The 19,627-nt window shown below is 66.8% G+C and overlaps 2 protein-coding genes across 9 annotated transcripts in view; one reads left to right on the top strand and one right to left on the bottom strand.

Moving 5' to 3' along the window:
- Positions 1-1,210: 1,210 nt before the first annotated feature.
- RNPEP (arginyl aminopeptidase) lies at positions 1,211-6,470 on the bottom strand. 2 transcript variants are annotated; one of them, XM_068660147.1, is made up of 11 exons: positions 6,030-6,470; positions 5,678-5,818; positions 4,145-4,293; positions 3,491-3,607; positions 3,146-3,381; positions 2,857-2,970; positions 2,607-2,719; positions 2,260-2,368; positions 1,907-2,131; positions 1,605-1,747; positions 1,211-1,473 (listed from the first exon to the last, which is right to left on the bottom strand). In XM_068660147.1, exons 1-11 carry the CDS (start codon positions 6,441-6,443, stop codon positions 1,306-1,308), a joined length of 1,929 nt encoding a protein of 642 aa, XP_068516248.1. In that variant the 5' UTR covers positions 6,444-6,470; the 3' UTR covers positions 1,211-1,305. The 2 variants fall into 2 exon arrangements, with proteins under 2 accessions (XP_068516248.1, XP_068516247.1); XM_068660146.1 differs by lacking the exon at positions 5,678-5,818 and adding an exon at positions 5,493-5,633 and having other exon boundaries at positions 6,030-6,468.
- Positions 6,471-6,923: 453 nt separating this feature from the next.
- Positions 6,924-19,627, top strand: part of NAV1 (neuron navigator 1) — a 57,716-nt gene continuing 45,012 nt past the window's right edge. For 4 of the 7 annotated variants that reach the window (XM_068659646.1, XM_068659645.1, XM_068659644.1 and 1 more), the window contains exons 1-4: positions 6,924-7,068; positions 14,842-15,382; positions 15,618-15,685; positions 18,275-19,078. In XM_068659646.1, the coding sequence (XP_068515747.1) occupies positions 14,868-15,382; positions 15,618-15,685; positions 18,275-19,078 (1,387 nt within the window). In that variant the 5' untranslated portion in view covers positions 6,924-7,068; positions 14,842-14,867. The remainder of the gene's footprint in view (positions 7,069-14,841; positions 15,383-15,617; positions 15,686-18,274; positions 19,079-19,627) is intronic. The other 3 variants (XM_068659643.1, XM_068659642.1, XM_068659640.1) reach the window with 3 other exon arrangements.

Below are 19,627 nucleotides of genomic sequence, written 5' to 3'. Positions count from 1 at the left end.
TTGTGTTAATTGTGCCAATGAGCTACATTTTCCCTGGGAAAGCAGGGTTGCTAATGGAGCAGGTTATAAGCGACAAGTAATAATACTAAAAGTGATTTTCAGCGATGCTGAATCCACTAGAGGACACCCATTTTCCAAAGATGCACAGCCTGGTGAGGAAGGTGACTTCATCCGTGACTTCAGCCAGCCCCTTAGACTCTATTTTCTGCGCTGATTTGGGGTTTGGAGTTTATTTCTGAGCGCATCAGCGATGAAATGTGCGCTCTGCACCCTCAGAGCTGGGCGCTGCAGGCATCTTTGTTTCGGAGATGGTTTTGGCTCGAGTGCTCCCAGCCCACCATATAGCACACCCTGCCCAGCCACTGGCCTCGGGGGCCTTTGTGGCCAGCAGGATCCCAGGGTTCGTGGTGCTGGCGTGGCCTCGGGCAGCTTTGTGTTGGAATTGGGCTTCAGGGAACGTGCTCTTGGTCTTGCTTTGGTGGGGACAAGGACCTACACAGCTGTCGAGCTTGCTCCTTGTCCTAGTCCTGCAGTCTCCCTGTGTAGGCCACACTGACTCTGTAAAGCCCTCAAATTGTGTTTTACTTGCATCGTTGTCCATCCTCTGTGGGATTTACCCCAGCAAAAGGCTCAGGGCTGGTTCCACACGGCACCGTGGTGGTGTCAGCTCGGGTTTGCTGTCAGCGCCTGGCTGCTCACCAGCGCAGTTATTCTCCTGATGGAAAGTTCTGCCTAAAAGCCCATTAGGCTGTGCCTGGGCTGGAGCCCCCAGGTCCATTACCATTCTGCTGCTGCTCAGAAACGTGTCAGAGTCGCTCCCTGTATCTCACGGCCTCGCTTAGGGGATGGTCCTGACCCAGCTGCTGCTCCTGCACTGCAGGTTCATGGGGCCAGGCTCCATCCTTGATCCCTGCACCGAGGCTGGAGGGCAGATCCCACACTAAGCTCCCCCTTTGCTCACAAACCTGTGGGGTTTGTCGCGCTGCCAGCCTGTGGCAGGGCCCTGTTCTGCCCAGGGCAGAGGTGGCACAGCAGGGACGGATCCTGCCCTCTCCAGCCCCAAAATGAGCCCCCTGGGCCCCCAGCAGAGGACCAGAGGCCTCTGTGCCAGGCCCATCCCTCCAGGTAAACCCTGGGGCCTGGGGATGGTTCCTGGCCAGGAGGAGCACAAACTGCACAGGGACTGCTGGAAATAAAGCACAAAAAAAGGTAAAAATTATAAAATTTAATAAGCAAATACGCGCAGGGAGACCTCACGGAGGGCTTGCCCCAGCCGGGCAGGGGCAGGAGCACCCCCTTCTCCGCTCACTCCTTCTCTGCCCCCTCCAGGCCCAGGATCTTCTTGACGTAGTTCTGGACGTTGACGTGGAGCTGGGCGGCCGTGGCCGAGAAGGTTTCCATGGCCAGGGCCCGGGCCGCCTCCGAGCCGGCCCACATGGCGCGGTACAGGGGCAGGGTGTACTTCTGCTTCCCCTGCCAGAGAGAGAAGCGGTCAGGGCCCAGCCACCTCCACCACAGCACGGGGAGGGCTGGGGATGACCGGGGGGGGTCCTGTGTGTCCCCCCCCGGTGTCACCCTCGTCCCCTCAGAGGGATGGGACAAACCTGGCTGTGGAGGAAGTCCTTGACCTTGCTGTACTCGGGCTCGTGGTTGTTCTTGAGGATGATCTGGCACCAGCGCAGCCGCAGCTCGGCGTTCTGGGCCTTGGAGATTTTGGGGTACATGGCGCTCAGCCTCTCCACGTTGCCTGTGAGAGAAAGCCATCGCCTCTGCTCGCCCAAATCCTCCCGGCCCCGGACTCCCCAGCACCCCAGGGCTGGGTGAGGCCGTGCGGGTGCAGCCCCTCACATCCCCGGCCCCCAGCCTGGGCCCGGTGTGATGCCACCCGTGGGCACCAGGCCCTCACCTTCGGGTAGGGGCGACTTCTGCAGGAGCTGGTCCAGGAGGTAGACCAGCTGGTACGTCTTCCAGCCCGTGATGTCCACGGCTTCGATCGCCTCCACGTTCAAGCTCTCGGCCGCCCACAGCTCCGCCAGCTCATCCGCCGGCTTCATCAGCTGCTGCCCCGGGGAGAGGTCGGGCAGGAAGGGCGGCCAGCCCGGCGTGTTGAGCCAGCGATCGAACTCCAAGCCTGAGGTGAGGCAGGGAGGGGGAGCTGGGGGGGCCCCGCTTGGGCAGGGCTCGGTTTGCACCTTGGCAGCCCCACGGGTGAGGTGAGGTGGTTGTGGCACACGAAGCTCACACCGGCCCCGCACTGACCTGGGCGCGAGTCCACGCCTTGCTTCTTCAGCTCGGGGAAGTATTCCAGGAAGAAATTGAGGGCATCATCCGCTGTGATGCTCTGGAACTTGAACCGCTCCACGTAGGCCTGTGGGGACAGCCGGGGTGGGCTGCCACACACGCTCGCTGCCTACCCCTGGATCCCCCAGCATGTCCCCAAACACCCCCTGCCCATCTGCGCTCAGCCATCACCACCCCCTGGGACCATCTCTGTTCCCCCCTCTCCTCAGCCACCTGGCTCCCTGTGCTCCTTTCTCCCCCCGCAGCATTTCGTGTCTCCCAACCCCATTTTTGGGCCGAGCTCCCTGTGCTGCCCCTCCACTGACCTGCAGGAAGGCGTCGAACTTGCCCTGGTCCCCCACGAGGTGCGCCAGGTAGCTGACGAAGCAGAACCCCTTCTCGTAGGGGGTCTCGTTGTACGTGTCGTCCGGGTTGACGCCTAGCAGGGGAAGAAAGGAAACCTCTCGCAACCCATCTGCTGCTCTGCAGAACGAGCGGATTCACCCTTTCTGCACGGAGCAGAGCCCTGCGCAGCCTCGGGCACCACCAGCACCGCCCGCGGGGGCTGCCACGGACCTGGCTCGATCACCACCCGGAGCTTGTTGAGCGGATGGTCCTCCCCGGTGTTGTCCATGTGCTGGCGCAGCAGGGCCCTGCCCGTGGCGGCCTCCAGGCAGGTGTACGCTGAACCTGGCGGGGACAAGCGGAGGCGTTTGGAGACCCCGACCCACACACGATGAGAGTGTGACGGGTGCTGCTACCAGGGGCAAGTGGCGTGAGCCCTGCTGGCTGGGGGAGCAGCTGCCGGGCCAGCAGATGGCACGGACCCCAAAACCCCGCAGAGACCCCGGGCATGGCCACGCACCGTAGACCTCGGTGGAAATGCGCCTCTGCGCGTACATGGTGAAGCCCTCGTTCAGCCAGAACTCGCCCCAGGTGGCGTTGGTGACCAGGTTCCCGAACCAGCTGTGGGAGATCTCGTGGATGATGACGTCCACCAGGGAGCGGTCCCCGGCCAGCAGGCAGGGCGTCACGAAGGTGATGCAGGGGTTTTCCATCCCGCCGAAGGGGAACGAGGGCGGCATGAACAGGACGTCGTACCTAGCAGGGAAGGGCTGGCGGCTCGGTACGGAGCCTCCTCTGCCTGCAGCCATGGCCCAGGGCCAGGGGATGCTCCGTCCCCAGCCCCAAGGAACAGAGCCCCTCATACCTGCCCCAAACATAGGGTCCGAAGAGCTTCTCGCCCACGGCCAGGAACTCCTCGATCACCCCATCGTACTCCTTCTTAGCAGCCTCGATCAGGCAGGGCTCGGCCCAGACACGGCTCCTGCAGAGCCCAACAGAGCAATAAAAGGGAAGGGGGTCCCTCCAGATGCCGAGGAGCAGGGATTTGGGGGGACATTCGGCCCCACTGAGCGACCCCTCTGAGTCGGGGGCTCCTCCAGAGCCGAGCAGGTGCCCACAAAGAGATCCCCCCACCCTGCCCCGAGCAGTGCGTTGTGTCTGCAGCAGGAGGAGGCAGCACCGGGGGACCCTGCAGGACAATCATGGGGCAGGTGGAGACCTGCAAGTCGCGTGCTTGGCCAGCACCAACAAGAGGCAGCGATAACCAGGAGGGGACTTTCACCCCATTGCTTCATCAGGCAACACCCGCACGTGTTTATTCTGCGACAGCATAAAAGCCTGGTGATAAATGAAGCTAACGAGAGTCCAACTGTTGCAATCTCTTTCCTAGTCCGAATGCCAAAGGGCTTTTACACGGGTGCTGGAGCAGCTGCAAGCTCCAACGAGCAGCCTGGGGAAGAGACGTGGGACCTTTGCTTGGCGGGGTTATGTGCTGCAGGTTGCTCCTGCAGGCGCTTACCTCGGGCCAACTTCAGCAGACACAATGTCCCCGACAGCCAGGGCGATCAGGTAGGAGGGGATGGGATGGTCCATCTTGAAGACGAAGGTGTTGTCCTTCTGCTTCTCCCAGGTCGTGGCGCTCATCACCGCCGTGAAGCCCTCGGGGACCTGGAAACGTGGACAAAACGCCCATCAGATCTGTGCTGCACGAAGCGGGGTGTCTGCCAGCCCGGCGGGGGACTCCACGATGCATCCCCAGAGCCAAGCCCCAACCACAGCACTGGGGACAAAGCAGCTGAGCACAGCAAGAGAGGCACATGGTGAGCCCCGGTGCCACAGGGCACAGCAGGGAGCAGCGCAGGGAGGCAGGAAGCAGCGCGTGCCCTGCAGAAAGCAGCTCTCCTCCCCATCCTTGCACAACAGCTCGTTATCCCGGTTCGTCAGGCCCCAGTGAGCTCTGCAGTGGCTCCCAGGACAGGCGGGAGGTGAGGCCGGTGGGGCTGGGGAGAGCACGGTTCCTGCAGCACCGATCCCTGCACCGGGGTTTTCCAACACACGAGCCCCGTGCTCACACTTCAGGAGGGAGCTTCGCTCCAACTTTCAGGGAAGAATTTAGAGCAAGAGGGAGAAAAATAAAGTCCTGCATCCCCAGCCGATGCCACGGCCTCAGTGTGCCATCAGCGTCACAGCCCCCAGCAGCATCCTTCACTCCTGGCAGCACCGCTGTTGGCTGCGTGTCCCCAGGAGAGGGGACAAAGCTGGGTGAGAGCGACTTGGTTTGGGGTTAAACAAAAAGGGGAAGGCACCCGCTGCCTGCTAGGGGACCGAGCTGGGTGCTTCACGGTAAGGATTCAGAGGAATTATTCAGGCAGCTGCATCCCCACGAGGAGACCCGAGAGGTTCAAGCACCCAGCTAATCCCAGCTGCTCCCTGGCACCTCAGCATCAAGCGTGGAGCATTTTGGCAGCCTCCTGCTCGGAGGCAAAAGCTCTCAGCACACCGCCCCGCACGCACCCTCTGCCATGCACGAACCAGAGGCTGCAGCGGTGGCTGGGGAAGGGGGAGAGGAGCGACTCAGGCCGGGTGTACTCATAGAGGAAAACAAAGTAGAAGCTAAATATTTGTCACTGCCTTCTCTGCTGGGGGCCTGCAGGGGGAATTTGGGTTGTAATGCTCCAAATTGTCTCGAACCCATGGCCGCACGGGCTCCGGGCAGCACTCCTGCAGCACCCGAATGCTTCCACGTGTCTGGGGCATCCTGCCCCTCGAGCACCTCCAGGTGGGAGCACGGCGAGGGCTTTGCTCTGGGAGAGCTTCGGGAAGGCGTTGGGGTTTGTGCCCCGCGCCCCTCCCGGGGAGCCGCTTACCTGCACCGTGGCTGAGTATGTGCATTTAACTGCTGGAGTGTCAAAGCCAGGGAAAAAGGATCTATTCAGGACGGCCTGGCCTTGAGTGTACATAAAGGGCTTCTGCTTCCCCGCGGTCTGCTCGGGGGTGAGCCAGCACACCTGGCGAGAGACAAGAGACAGCGCTGTGAGCGGCGGGGCTTTACCTGGACCTGTGCCGAGTAGGTGCTCTTCGTGCCCGGGGTGTGGAAGCCGGGGAAGAAGGACCTGTTGAGCACAGGGAAGCCAGAGGTATAGAGGAAAGGCTTCTCCTTCTGGGCAGTTTGGGAGGAGGCCAGCCACGACATCTGCAGCACAGGGGGGGGAACAGCGAGGCGGTGAGGGGGGCGGAGGGGTCCGCTCACCATGGGCACCCACCTCGCTCCCCAACTCACCCCACGCCAGACACCTTCGGGACAGCGTGGGACCCAACCCTAAACCCCAAAACCCCTTCTGCGGACCCTCCCCGGCCCCTCACCCCCCCCGTGGCCCTTCCCCAACCCCTCGCCCCCCTCTCACCCCGGGTCCCTCGCCCGCCTCGTAGTCGATGCGCAGCGCCAGCAGGTCCCCGGGCCGCGGCTCGCGGGGCAGGGCGATGCGCAGCGCCGAGCCGTAACTGGCGAACGGGAGGGTCTCGAAGGGCAGCTCCTGGCCCCCCCCGGCATCGGCATCGCTCTCGGCCCCGGGGGGGCACGGGGGGGGCAGCAGGGTCGCCCCCCGCACCTCCAGCGTGGGGTGCGAGTCCAGCACCAGGGCGCGGCCCCCAGGGCGCACGCAGCGCAGCTCCAAGCGCGCAGCCCCCCGCAACCGCCCCGCGCCCCCCCCCGAGCCGAAAGCGACCCCCAGCTCCAGGTGCAGGTGCAGCAGCGAGAAGGGGGCGGCCGCTGCCCCCCCCGTGGCCGTGGCCGTGTCCCGAGCCGGCTCCGCCGCCATGGCTACTGCGGGCAGGGGGGGGGGAGGGAACGGGGAGGGGCGGGGAAAGGGGCGGGGAGCTCCGGGGGGGGGGAGCTCCGGGGGGGGGCGGGAGACGGGAGGGGGATTTATGGGGGGGGGAGTGGGCTCCGTGGAAGGTTTTGAGGTTGCGGGATTTGTGGGGAGGGGAGGGGGGGAAGGTTTGGGGGGACCGGGGGGGTCCGGGGGCTGCGGGCTCTGGAGGGGGACATATGGGGGGGGGGGGGGATAAGTGTGGGAGACCCTTGGGGTATGGGTCCCGTGGGGGGGGGAGGGCATTGGGGGATCGGGGGGGGGGTGGTCCGGGGAATGGAGAGTGAGGGGGGGACCCGTGGGGGGGGCGCATGGAGAGGGGTCCCGGGTGGAGAGGGGGTCCCGGGGGGGGGAACCCCTGGGGTGGGGGCTCCGGGGGCGCCGTGGTGCTGCCCCCCACCCCCCCCAGTGCTCGGGGCCGTTCTGCTGCGGGCCGGGGAGGGCTGAGGGGGGGCCGGGGGGGGCCGTCCCTGCGCGGCTCCTCCCCGCCGCTCCCCGCTCCCGGCGCTGGCTTCGAGTCCGCGCCGCTGCCGCGGGGGAGGCGCCGGGAGCGGAGCGGGGCCGGGCGGCGGCGGTGAGTGCTGGGGGGGGGCCGGGGGGGGACACCCCGGGGGGGGACACCCAAGGGACACGGGGCCGTCGGGGCAGGGTCCCCCCGGGGGTCCCGTTCCTTCAGCCCGGCCCGGGTGGTGCCGGGGGTGCGGGGTCCCCCCCTCCCGTGTCCCGGTGCCCCCCTCCCGTTGTCGCCTGTCCCCGGCTCGGGGTCTCCTGGGGGAGCTGCAGGAAGCCGGGGGGGGGAAACTGAGGCACGGGGGCTCGGTGCTGCTCCTGGGCTCGCCACCCCCAGCCCTGCTCCTGCCTCAGTTTCCCCCCCGGGCATCGCTCCCCATCCCACACGGCCCCACGGTGCGGGGTGTGGGGGGGGGCAGGCTGGGGGCTGGGTCCTTCCCCCCCCTTGGTTGGGGTCCCAGAGCGGGATCCGGGCCTCGTCCCCTGCTCTGGGGGCTTCCAGGTGAGCCCCGGCGTGGGGGGAGCCACCAAAATGGGAACTGGGCCAGGAACGGGGACAGGGAAGGGAATGGGGGCGAGGATGAGGACGGGGGGTGGCGGGGCCTGGAGCGGGGCTGGGGGCGCAGCCAGGGAGGTGGGGCCGTCCCCGGGGGGCAGCGGGGTATAAAAATATCCAAGCTGGGAGCTTTTCCTGCCCGCGGACAGGATAAAGGTGTTTCCGGGCCCCGCAGGGGCTGAGCGGGCTGGGGGCCAGGTGTCCCCGTTCCCCCCCTGCCTCCCACCCAGGGCACAGGGGGAGCAGCGTCGGTCCCTGGGCTCTTGGGGTTCAGAAATGATTCCTGGGGGGGCCAGGAGCTGCTGTGGGGGCCGGGTTGGTGGCGAGCTTGGCAAAGCCCGCGGGGTCCTCCTTGAGTGCTCCCAGAGGGGGCACAAACCAACCCCAGTGCCCCCCCCCGACCGCTCCCTGGGGCTGAGGGAGGGTCCTGAGCCCTGCTCGTTAGCAAGAGGCCCCTTGACGAGCTTTGCCTGAGCGAGGGCTTCAGGTGCACGGAAATTTGGGCACAGCTGAATGAGCGCCTGGGTTCACAGCCTTGGTGCAACCCCACGGGGGGGATGCTGGGCACCCAGGGGGGCTTTCACCCTCTGTGACTTACCCCAAGTGGGGTTTGGCCGTAGAGGGGACGGATCCAGGACCCTGGATGCACCAGGGGCACCCCCAGGCATTGCGTGAGGAGGGGGCGGGTGGGGACAGGAGCCCCCCGGGGTGGTGGCACTGCTGTCCTGGCATCCTCTTCCCTCTGGGATATGGGAATCCGGCTCTGCCTGTCCGCGCTGTGCTGCAGGGGGCAGGTTTGGGGTGGGAGCCGGGTGTGGGCACCCCCGGGGTCAGGGCGATGCCCACACGGGCTGGGGGTGGCCCTGCAGAGAAGGGTTTGGGGACGTTGGTGGCAGAAATGCTGGACATGAGCTGGCAGCTGGATGGGGCTGGGGGCAGCCGGGGCTGGGGGAGGCGTTGTGCCCATGGCACGGGGCTGGAACCAGGCTTTAAGGTCCCTTCCGACCCAACCATTCCGTGATTTCCCCAGTTCCCTGATGTTCCCCTGCTGGTGGGCACTGGTCTGTGCTGGGCAGAGCTTTCCCACGCTGCCACCAAAGCCACATCCTGCTGCGGCCACCCAGGCGGGGACACCCCCGTGGTGGTGGCCTCGTGGGAGCCTCAGGGGCTGGGTTTGGGGGGGCTCTGGGCACCCCGGGGCACCCAGCACGGCCACCCTCAGCAACGTGTTGGGCTGTCAGGGTGGGGGCACGGGGGTGGTCGTCCCCATCCTCATCCTCAGCTGGCACCGGACACGGCCCCACGGTGCGGATGCGGCCGGGCCACGTCACCTCCGGCAGCAGGGCAGCGGAAACTCCCTCGGTGTGGGGCTGGGCATTGACTCACGGCTTCTCCTCCACCCCTTCCTCCATCCCCCTACAGGGTTTTCCTGGTTTTTCTCCCCCTCTCCCCTCTCTGGGCTCTTTCCAGGGGAGGCATCTATGCCCTGAGGGGGGCAGGGGAAGCTGGAGCACAGCTCTCCTCGCTGCGGGCAGGCGGGGTGCTCAGGGGATGCTCAAGGTTTGCTCAGAGTTTACTCAGGGGATGCTCAGGGTTTGCTCAGGGGATGCTCAGGCTCTCCTCCAGGAAAGCTGAGCTTCCTCCACGAGCAACCGACCCCCAGTCACTCTGTGAACCATGGGGATTGGTTTGAAGCTGGGGGGGCAGCCCGGCTGCTTGCGCTCCGAGCAGCAAACGCAGCGACCCCCAGGTTAATTCCTGGCTAACGAGGTGTTTGCGTGGCCCTCGCGGCCCCTGCGGATTTGCAGCTCGCTGGAAAATCCACTCATCCCATTAAGGGCTCCCCGGGGCTTTTGCTTTCCATTGCAGATGCCCGCTTGTCCCGGGGAGCCCGTCCCAGGCAGGGTGAGGGCTGCCGGGCTGTGGGGGCTGAGCAACGCGAGTGGGGGCACCGGGCACATTTGGGGGAGAAAAAGGGGGGTCAGGGCAAGTCCCTGCTGCAAGAGCTGTGCATTTATGGTGGGGAGGCGTTGTGGGAGATCCCATCCCATGTGCCTGGGTACCACCAGCCCTATAGGTGTTGTGCACGCTGGGGATGGTCCCCAGGGGGTCCCGCACTCTGGTGCTTGAGGATGCGGGGGGGGCACAGCCTCGCTGCACACCCAGGGGCTCGGGGGGGAGCAGGGGGCTCACGGGTGGCCACTCGGAGCCCCAGCACAGCTTCCCCTTGCTCTGTTCAGCACCCGGAGCGGTGCAGACGGCAGCTTTGGCCTCCTTGGAAGGATGAACAACCTTTGGCTTAGCCCAGCGCAGCCTCCGGTGCGCCTGGGGAGCTGAGCCCAGCGCCGGGGACGCACAGCCCGTGCCGGGGCGGGGAGGTGAGCGCAGCTGTCCCACCGCACGTGGGACACCACACGACCAAGCACGGCCGAGTTGATGCCTTTAGCAGCTCTCCACACAGCTGCGGCTTCCCGAGGCCACGTCCCCAAAGCCAAAAAGCACCGGGGGCCTCCAGGCTTCGGGGCTGAGCGCCGGAGGGGCCGTTTCCTCCCAGCCTTGCTGGACCCGGTGAGGACACGCAGGCAGGCGCTGCGACATCTGCTCTTGCTCAAAAAAAAAAGCAAGCAAGGAGCTTCCTGGCGAGGAGACCAGGCCAGGTCTGCAGCCCGTCAGGTCCCGGGGCTGGGGCCAAACGCTGCGATGGCCCCAGCCGGGCTGGTTGGGATGCGCTCCCCTCCCCAGCTGCTCGCTTTCGGCCCTCCCCAAGAGCATCGCCTGTGCCTTGGCTGCACGAGGGCTCCGGGACATGGCGTGGGGTCCTCAGACACCACAAGGGAGGCCTTTTTTTTTGGGGGGAGTGAGGTGCTGGCTGCTGAAGCACCTGCTGGAGAGAGGCAGCGGGGCTGCGGGCAGCTCCTGGCCTCTCGCAGGTTGGCGAAGCGGCAGCCCCGGCACTGGTGGCCATGGGGAGGGAGGTTCTCAGGGGGACACCCCTAGGTTTATTTTTTGGGGGGTGGGCGGAATTGGAAGCCCCATTTTTTATTTTTTTTTGGGGGGGGGCGGCGCCGCGGGGCCGGCCCGGAGCTGTCCAGCGCCGGCGCCTCCTGAACGGCCGCGGGGACGCGCAGCGAGCACGGCGCGCCCGGCTCCGCGCTCCCGCAGCCCCCTGTCCCCTCCCTACCCTTGTGTCCCCCCCCCCCCCCGACACCTCCTGTCCCCCCTCGACACCCCCTGTCCCCTCGGGGGCTGCACAGGGACATCTGCGCCCCCCGCCACCCGCATGGGCTTGGGGGGCGTCACACCCACGGGGCGCAGTTTTGGGGTTAAAGGCACCAATTCAAGGCCTGCGAGGGGCTGGAGCAGCCGGGGGGACACATCCCCAGAGACCCCAACAGCCTCCGGTATCCAGAGGCCATAAATGGGGGGGGGGGGGGCTCCAGTATGGGGGTGCCTGGCAGGGCTCAGCCCCTGTGGGATTTGTGCCCAGCCTGGGCAGGGCTCGGGGTCACTGCACGGGGCTGGGTGGCAGAGGCGGCTGCGGGCTGTGCAGGGCTGAACTTGGCTGGCAGCGAGGTTTTATTGAAGTGGGTTAAGTGCCTAATGGGATTGTCAGCGGCGTGGCTAAAGGACAGCTTAGAGCTGCGGCTCTGCTCTCACACCAGCCGGTTTCGTGCCCCTCCTGCACCCGCCCGCAGCTCCCCCGGCTCGGCCCCAAGACCCCCGCATTGTGGGGTGGAGATGAGGTCAGGACAGGCAGAGCTGGGGCCACCCGGGCACCCTCCCACCCTCCTGCTCCCCGTGCCCATGCCCAAGCCCCAGCCCCACAAGCTGCCCGCTGAGCTGCTGCTGCACGCAAAATCCTGGCTCCAGGAGGGGCTCGGGTTGTGCTGCGCTGACCCCCAACCACCCCCAGCTCTGCCTTGCCGGGGCTCTGCTCTGGTCCCTGCGGTGTTTTTGAGCCAGAAGCCCCCTCCCCGTGGCACCGAGCCCTGGGTACGGCCCCTCGGTGCTTCGAGACCCCCGGCAGTGAGCAGGCAGCGCGGTGGCGATGTCCCACGCGGTGACACCCGGCCGGGGGCAGGCCAGGTCCCGGCCGTGGAGCGGGGGCTGAATCGGCAGCTTGTTCCCCTCTGAAGGCTCCTTTCTCTCCCTGCTCCCCTCTGTTTCTCTTAGGAAAGTTTTATGTCCCTTGTGTCACAAGGAGCCTTTTCTTTGTCATCCTTCCTGAGCGTGCCGGGGAGGAGGCTGCGTTGGAGCCGCGCCATCCCCGCAGGCAGCTCGGGGCCAGATCCTGCGTGGGGCTGCGGGGAGCGGCTTCGAGGGGCAGCAGCGCTGTGCCAGGAGGGTCCGCATGGGGCTGGTCCCGATCGCACCCACGCTGTAGGATTCACTGTGGGGTTTGCTCTGGAGCTGTGTCAGGGTGGGGAAACTGAGGCACGGAGTGGCGGTGAGACCCCAGCAGAGGCTGAAGGGTTTTAATGGTTTAATGTATCACCGAGTGGCCGTGCTCAGGCTCCTGCCACAGCCCTCCCGGGCACGGGGAAGGCTTTCACCCCGGCACAGCTGCGAGGGGGCTGAAACACCCGCGTGCCCCACATCGTGTGCGAAGCGAGGGATGGGAAACGGGGCTGAGCCTCCGGGCCCGTGTGCTCATCGCTGCCTGCCCGAACCGCAGGTGTGAGGTGTGCTTTGACTCTGCTCCAAGCGAGCAGCTCGAGCCCCGAGCACAACAGATGCCTCTTTGAGCGAGGTGCCTTCGGGGATGTGCTGCTTCCCGTTTGTCCTGGGATGAAGGACACCGCTCGGCCAGTTTCTTTTTGCTTCTTTCTCTGTGTGCTGCCTCGTCCGAAAGGCTCACCCACCACTTTGTCCCTGGTCTCTAATTATGGGAAACCTGGAGCTGAGTGCCGGAGGCAGTGGGCAGCAGCCCAGCACCCCTGCGCTGAGCTCTGGCCCTGCGGTAGCTGCCAGAAGCATCCTCCCCCCGGGGAGCGCATCCCGACCCGCCTGAGATTTTGGCTGCTCCAGCCCTGCCTGGGGGGGACAAACCCCAATGTGGGGCTGAGCCCGCAGTGCCGGCAGCTCCATGTCGTTAGGAGAAAGTCCTTTCCCTTCTCAGCTAATTGCAAAGGAGCTGCCGTGGTGGGGAGATGCCTCGATCTAGGTCAGGCTGTGACCTGCTTAACCGGGCAGCGTGGCCGCGGGAGGAGCGGGGGCGCACGGAGGGGACCGGCCCCACGGGATGGGGGGCTCAGCGTCCCCAAAAGGCCCTGCCTGGGCGGCTGGAAACTGCCAGAGGGAAGCTGGGAATTTGCATGGAGGAAAAAAAAAGTGCTGGATCTCCTAGGGGTGACTTTAATTTGTGCTTCGTAATAAAATAATGGGAGGTTGCGGCAGGCTGCTTCCAGCAGGAGGCTCCTCCCGAGGCTGAGTGGGTGCTGGCTGCTTTGGGTTGTCCCACGGCAGCTCTGTGGGTTAGGACATCCCTGTCCCCAGCCAGGGGTCCGGCTGGCAGCCGGAGTCACCTGGGGCAGAGGGGCCACATCCAGCCCTCCCCATCCCCAGGGGAGCTCCGGATCAGGGTGAAGCCTGGAAGGGGTCCCCGTGGTTAGCCAGGCAAAGTGATGGGTGCCCTCCCCACCCCAAGGCCTGTGCGATGGGAGGGGACAGCTCCAAAACCCTCCTGACCCTTTTATAGGGTCACTGCCTGCCCCTATAAAACCTCGGAGCCTGGGAGAACAGGAGGAGGATTGATTTTTTGTGGCAAACACAGCAGCTTTGGCTTTGGCTGCAGGAGCAGCCTCGTGCTGCCCCCCCAGTAGGCTCCGAGGACAGAGGTGGAAGCCGTGTCCACGTGAGGGGAATCCAGGTGGAGCGAACAGATCAAAAAAATCCATAAAAAACGGTCACAGCTCCGGTGCTGAATGCCCTGAGAGGAGCGTGCCAGGCTCCGGAGCGGAGCTGCGTGCTGCTGATGCACAGGGGTGTCGGTGATGATAGGACCAGCACAAATCCAGGGGAACTTTTGGCCTCTGACTTGGATAAAGAGGAGCTCAGGGAAGTTACGGTGCTGGGACCGGCTCTAGTGGTTGGGGGAAAATAGGCAAAGTTGGGAGAAAATTGCCAAAAAATTGAACGGGGCCGGTGGCTCAGCCACTTCTGTAGGGCTGCCTTGTGCCACCCAGAGTGGAGAGCTGCTGGATCCAGCCCCAGGGAGGGAAGGGTGACCCCACCAGCACTACAAAAGGCATTTTGGAAAAGGCTGGGTGCTGGGAGCAGGGCACGGCCGGCCCCGAGCCGCAGCGATGCCATCGGCAGGGCTGGGGCTGGACCTCGCGGGCAGATCCCGGGCCGTGTCGGAGACGGCGCGACTGCCAAAATGTCTGCAGGCAGTCCTCACGCTCCGGGGAAAGCCCGGCTCAGCCTTGAAAGGCAGCCAGGCTGCGGGCCGGGCTGGAACAGAGCGCCCTGTGTGTGTGTGTGTGCACGGAGAGCGGCCCCGGCGGCTCGCACCCAGCGCCCAGCGCGGCGCCCGCACAAAGCCCCCCTTGTTTGGGCTGCCCTGGCCCAAAACGCAGCCCTGGCGGGGGGCAAGCAGCACCCGGGCGCCCTCCCCGGCATCTCTCCACCTTTCCAGAGATGTTCCCAATCTCTCCATCCCTGCAAAAAAAAAAAAAAAAATAGATATTGTATTATTTATTGATTTATTTGCTAATTTTTCCCTGGAGAGCTGCAGCGCAGAGGGGTGCCCAGGACCCATGGGGGTGTCGGGGCTGGGGAGGGCAGGAATGGGGCTTGGACACTGCAAGGAGCAGCTGTGGGATGGTTCCTGTGGGCATGTGTGTGGGGGTCCCTCGTGGTGCCGTGCGGCCAGGTCCATGGCCAGGGGATCGGGGTGGTGGAGCTGCCCCCTGTGCCAGCTGGAAGGTGGCCTTGGGTGCCCACGAGGTGGTTTTGGGTGGCCGGAGAGGGCCTTAGATGGTGAAGGGATGGCCTCAGGTGTCCAGGAGATGGTTTTGGGTGGCTGCAGGGTGGACCTGGGTGGCTGGGAGGTCACCGTGGATGTCCAGGAGGTGGTCTCCGGTGGTTTGGGGGCTCAGGAGATGTTTTTTTGGGTGGCCAAGAGGGGGACCCCTCCCTGCGGGGCCTGCGCCCATGTGGCCTCACTGTAGGGCCCCAACTGGGGACACAGGGACAGGTGTCCCTGGCGGGGGGAACACACGGGGAGGAGACATCACCCACACCATACCTCACCCCCTTCCTTCTCCTCTCCCTCCTCAGCGCCTCGCCGGAGCCTCCTCGCCGGGATGAACGGGACGGCCAACCTCACCCCGGGCGGCCGCGGCCACTACGGCTCCACCATCCCGGTGCCGCGCTCCGTGCCCCCCGGCAAGCTGCCTGCTGTGGCCCCCCCGGCCCGACACAGCAGCCCGGGGCCCCCCGCCTCCCACCAAGCCTCGTCCCCGCGGCTGGCCTCCGGCCCCAAAAGCCTTAAACCTAAACCCAGAGCCGCCACCGGCCACGAGGTGGCCGGGGAGCCCAGCCCCGGCATCCCCCCCCGTGGGGGGCAAAGACCCCTGGTGCCCCCCGGGAAGGGGCTGGAGGTGGGCAAGGGGGTGGCGGGCAGCCTGCGGGGACCTGGGGGTCGCCGTCCCCTGAGCTGCTCCGTGCGGGGGCTGGGGGGGACCCCTGAGATGGAGGACAGCCCCCCCGCTGGCTCGCAGAGCAGGGTGCCCGTTTTCGGGTCGGGGGCCATCAGTTTCTCCTCGGCCCCCCCGCACAGCCGGCCCGTGACGGCCACCGTGGCACCCTTCCAGTACCGGTGAGTGCCCGGGGATGGGGGCATGGGGATGGGGGGGCTGCGGGGAAACCTCACTGGGATTGTGGGCTTCCCCCCGGGTTGGGGTGCACCCATGGGAGCCTGAGGGATGGTGTGGGGTGGGCTTGGTAAAACCGAGGGGGATGTGACACCCTGGGGACCCCCGCCACCATGGGACCGGTGTCCCCAGGGTCCCCGGAGAGCCCCAGGCTGTCCCCTAACCCCGCTCTGTCCCCAGGCTGCAAGGGGACAGGGAGGAGCAGGCCACGTCCCCGTGTGACACCGACCCCAAACCCGGAGCCTTGAGTGAGTCCGTGGGGGGGTTTCCTTGGGGGGTGTGTGGGGGGGAGGTCCTGTGTGCCCCCTGCCCGGGGGCTGGCCTGGGACTTGTGGGGGGTGATGCTGGGTGCCCCCGGCTCCCCTTCTGCTTGTGCGGGGGCCGGGGGGCTGCTGGGGAGGGGGCACAGGGAGGGTTGGGGGGGCACGGGGGGGACACTCTGGGGCCATCGTCTGCGTTATTAATGCCTTGTGCGGGGCCTCCGGGAGCAGCTGGCGGCGGCTGGGAGCGGGGCCGGATGAGCTGCACGTGCAGACGTGGGGCCAGGGCTGTGCTGAGCACGGGAGCATCCCGAAAACCGCCGCACGGAGCGAGCGAGGGGGGAGAGGGAGAAGGATGGGGGGAGGAGGGAACCGTGCGGGGGCCAGGGGCTGGGGCTGCGGGGCCAGGCTGGTGGGCACGGGGTGGGCACGGGGTGGGCACGGGGTGGGCACGGGGTGCCCGGTGGCTTCGTGGCAGCAAGGATTGGGGCAGAAAGCACAAGCGAGGAGAGAAGCAGGGGATGGGGGAGACCGGGGGGACCCTTCCCCAGCTGCTGGAGCCGCCTCCATCCCTGTGGGGCTGCTGTGGGGCAGGGGGTCCCCCCGAGAGCGCAGAGCCCCTCTTCCCTGCGCCGCCGAGCAGCCGGGTGCCCCCAGGCTCGTCCCCGCCGCCCACCTCCCCCGTTTTTCGGTGTGGCCGTCCCCTCCCGAGGCCCTGCTGCCTCTTGGCTCGCTCTCCTCTTTCTAGTTTTCCACCCAGCTCCAGGAATGACCCCATTTCCGAGGAGGCGGCCGAGAGCCAGAGCGCAGCCGGGGAGGACGGGAGGGGGTGGGGGGGGGCCCTGGCACCGGTGGCTCCCGGCGCCGCCAACCTCCCACCGGCACCGCGGGGCTGCCGGGCGGGGATTTAACACCCGGAGCGTCCCCAGCTGCCGGTGACACCCCCGTGAGCGGATTTGGGGACAAACCCACACCCTCGGTGCCGCGTGGTCGGCTCCGTGCTCACCACGGCGTTTGTCAATGAAGCGTTTGGCACCGGGCACTGGCTGCGCTTTGGCTTTTTTTTGGCTTTTGGGGCGAGCAGGACACGAGCCCCTTTATTTTTTTTATTTATTTTTTATTTTTTTTGGGGTGGGGGTGGCTGAGACCAGATACGAGGTCCCCACCCCCCCCAGCTGCCCCGGTGCTTTTGGGGTGGGTTTTTGGGGGGTGGCCATGCGGCGGGGCTGCTCGAAGGGATGGGATGGGGATGGGGATGGGGACAGGGACGGGGACGGGGACGGGGATGCTCGGGGGATGTGTGGGGAGGGGGGCAGGCGCCTCGGGAGCCGCTTTGGCTGATCCGAGCCGACAGAAGTCGGTCAGCGCCGCGGTGCCCGCTCCTGGCACGGTTTTGTAGGGGGGTCTCCGTGCCCCCTGCCCATCCCCTGCCCGTCCCCGTTGCCTTTTGGGGCCCAGCGGCTCCAGCAGCAGGGCACGGGGTGGCCGCCGACTCACCCACCCTCAAAACCCACCCAAACTCCCCCAATTTACCCCCCCCACAGGCCCTACAGCAGCAGCTGGGGCTCGGCAGAGGCCGTCCCACCCCAAAACCTCCCTGCAGCATTGGGGGCGACCCACCCCATCCCAGCAGCGTTATTTTGGGGCACAAACCACCCATTCTGGCATTTCTTCATCCCCACTCGTTCAGGCGATCCCGGGACCCCCTGACACCGAACCCCAACCCCTTTGGGGGTGCCGGCGGTGCCCGTGTTGGGGTCCCCCCCCCCCTCAGGCCTCGCCACCCGTTCCCTGCCCGCGCCCCAAGGCGCTGTGTGCCGTTACCATGGCACCGCCTGAGGTCACGGCGCAGGCCTCGTTCCCCCCTCCCCAGGGACGGGTAATTAATGCCAAATGAGGCTCCGCAGCCCCCGCTCCCCCTGCCCCTCACCCCCCCCTAGGACCCCCCAGCCCCCCTTGGTGGGGCCGCGCTGCCTCTGGGAACCACCCCAGCCCCTCGCAGCGCCCGTTTTGGGCTGGGAATGGGGAAATTCGGCTCCTTTAGGGCCTCACCCTCGCCCCCCCCCCCCCTTCCCCGTGCGCGCTCCCGACGAGGCGAGGAGCCGCGGGGGCGCGCGGGCGGCTCCTGAGGGCGGATTCCCACCCCCCCCCCCCATACAGCACCCATGGGTGCCCCCCCCACACCCCCTCCCCCCACATCCCCCCCCCTTGCGCGCCCCCGCGGCTCCCCCCCCTCTCCCCCCTCCCCTCCGCGGGCGCGCGCCCCGCGCGGCCCCGCCCCCTGCCCGCGCCCAGGCGGTGGCGGAGGCGGCTGCGGGCGGGCCCTTTTTGTTCGGCCCCGCTCATTCCCTTGGTTCGCAGCGCCCCGCCGCCGGCGGAGCGGCGCGGTAGGGCGGCTCCTCTCCCGTTTTTCCCCCCCCCCCCTCCTCGTTCCGTTCCGTTCCTCCCCGTTCAGCCCCGCCCCGGTTTTGGGGCGGCAGCTGAGGGCGCTTCTCAATCTCTCTCTCTCTTTCTCTCCCCTCCCTTCTCCTTCTCCTCCTCCTCCTCCTCCTCCCTTTCTCCGCGCCCACCGTGCCGCAGCAGCAGCAGCAGCAGCAGCAGCAGCCGGGTTAAATGGTGGCAGCGCGGGGATGCTGGGGACAAACCTCAAGAGCCTCCCCGACGTGGAGCTGGGCGACGAGGGGACAGCGGAGCTGCGAGGCTACCGCCGGGGGCCCGACGCTGGCTCCGTGATGCCCAAACGGGCCAAGGCGGCGGCGACGACGGTGACAACGCCAGCGACGACGCCAACGGCGGGGCCGCGGGGAGCGGAGCTGCGGGTGTTCAAGGCGAGCAGCGCCGAGGGGCGGCTGCCGGGCTCCAACCTGCGCAAGCAGAAGTCCCTCACCAACCTGGCCTTCCTCACCGACGCCGAGAAGAAGCGGCAGCTCTACGAGCCGCGCTGGAGCGACGACATGGCCAAGGCGGCGGCCACGGTGGCGACGAGTGGCCGTGGTGGTGGCGGTGGAGGTGGTGGCGGTGGTCCCCGTGCCCGTGAGGCGGCCACCATGTCGCGCAGCCTGTCCCGCTCCGAGCACTCGCTGCTGCCGCCGCGCCCCACCGGCCCCGCCAAGCCGCCGGCCAGCGGCAAGCCCAGCCGCATCCCCCGGGGGCCCTACGCGGAGGTGAAGCCCCTCAGCAAGGCCCCTGAGGCGGGTGGAGGCGGTGGTGGTGGTGGTGGAGGCAGCGGTGGCGGAGGTGGCAAGTGCGACGACGAGCTGCTGGGCGGCAAGGGGCCCGCGGCGGCGGGCACCGAGGAGAAGCCGTACCTGAAGGTGGACCCCGAGCTGGTGGTGACGGTGCTGGGAGACCTGGAGCAGCTCCTCTTCAGCCAGATGTTGGGTGAGTGCGGCCCCCCCGGCGCTGCCCCCCTGCCTTGCCTCCGTCCTTCCTTGCCTTCACGCCCCCGCTGCTCCTCGCACCCCTGAGGTGGTCACCGGGGGGGGGGGGGATGCAGGGCTGGGAGGGTTCAGTCCTGGCTTTTGTGGGGTTAAGGAATGGGAATTTGGCTCCTGGCAGGCTCTGGGGTCTTCTCCCCATGGCTCGGCCATCAGCGGTGAAGCCACGCAGCATGGGGTGGCCCCATGCCTTCAGGTGGGCACCCACCGCCGTGGGGTGCCCCGGTGTGTTTTTGGCCACAGCCCAGTTTTAAATCAGCCCTGAGGTTGCCCTCCCAGCACCGCTGCCCCATCCTAGGGGCTGACCTTGGGGACAGCACGCGTGGGGAGCCCCAGCCCTGGTGCTGCTTTGTGCCCCCCACCCCTAGGACGCTGCTGCAGGGTGTGCGCGAGCTGCTCGCAGCCCCCGGCTTCCTTGCTTGATGTGTTTGATCTCCGAGCCTGGGAAAGGCTCTGCATGGTCGAGAGCTTGTCACCGGCGTGGTATCACGTG

This window comes from Anas acuta, chromosome 24, assembly GCF_963932015.1.
Source record: "Anas acuta chromosome 24, bAnaAcu1.1, whole genome shotgun sequence".
Taxonomy (NCBI): Eukaryota; Metazoa; Chordata; class Aves; order Anseriformes; family Anatidae; genus Anas; species Anas acuta.
This window is presented reverse-complemented; position numbering and strand designations above follow the sequence as displayed.

Excerpts from the sequence above, each read along its gene's own strand:
- RNPEP (XM_068660147.1), bottom strand. The coding sequence starts at position 6,443 with ATGGCGGCGGAGCCGGCTCGGGACACGGCCACGGCCACGGGGGGGGCA. Across the intron at positions 3,608-4,144 it reads TCTGCTGAAGTTGGCCCGAG|GAGCCGTGTCTGGGCCGAGC; the intron begins GTAAGCGCCTGC and ends TGGGCTCTGCAG. Across the intron at positions 2,132-2,259 it reads AGGCGTGGACTCGCGCCCAG|GCTTGGAGTTCGATCGCTGG; the intron begins GTCAGTGCGGGG and ends GCCTCACCTCAG.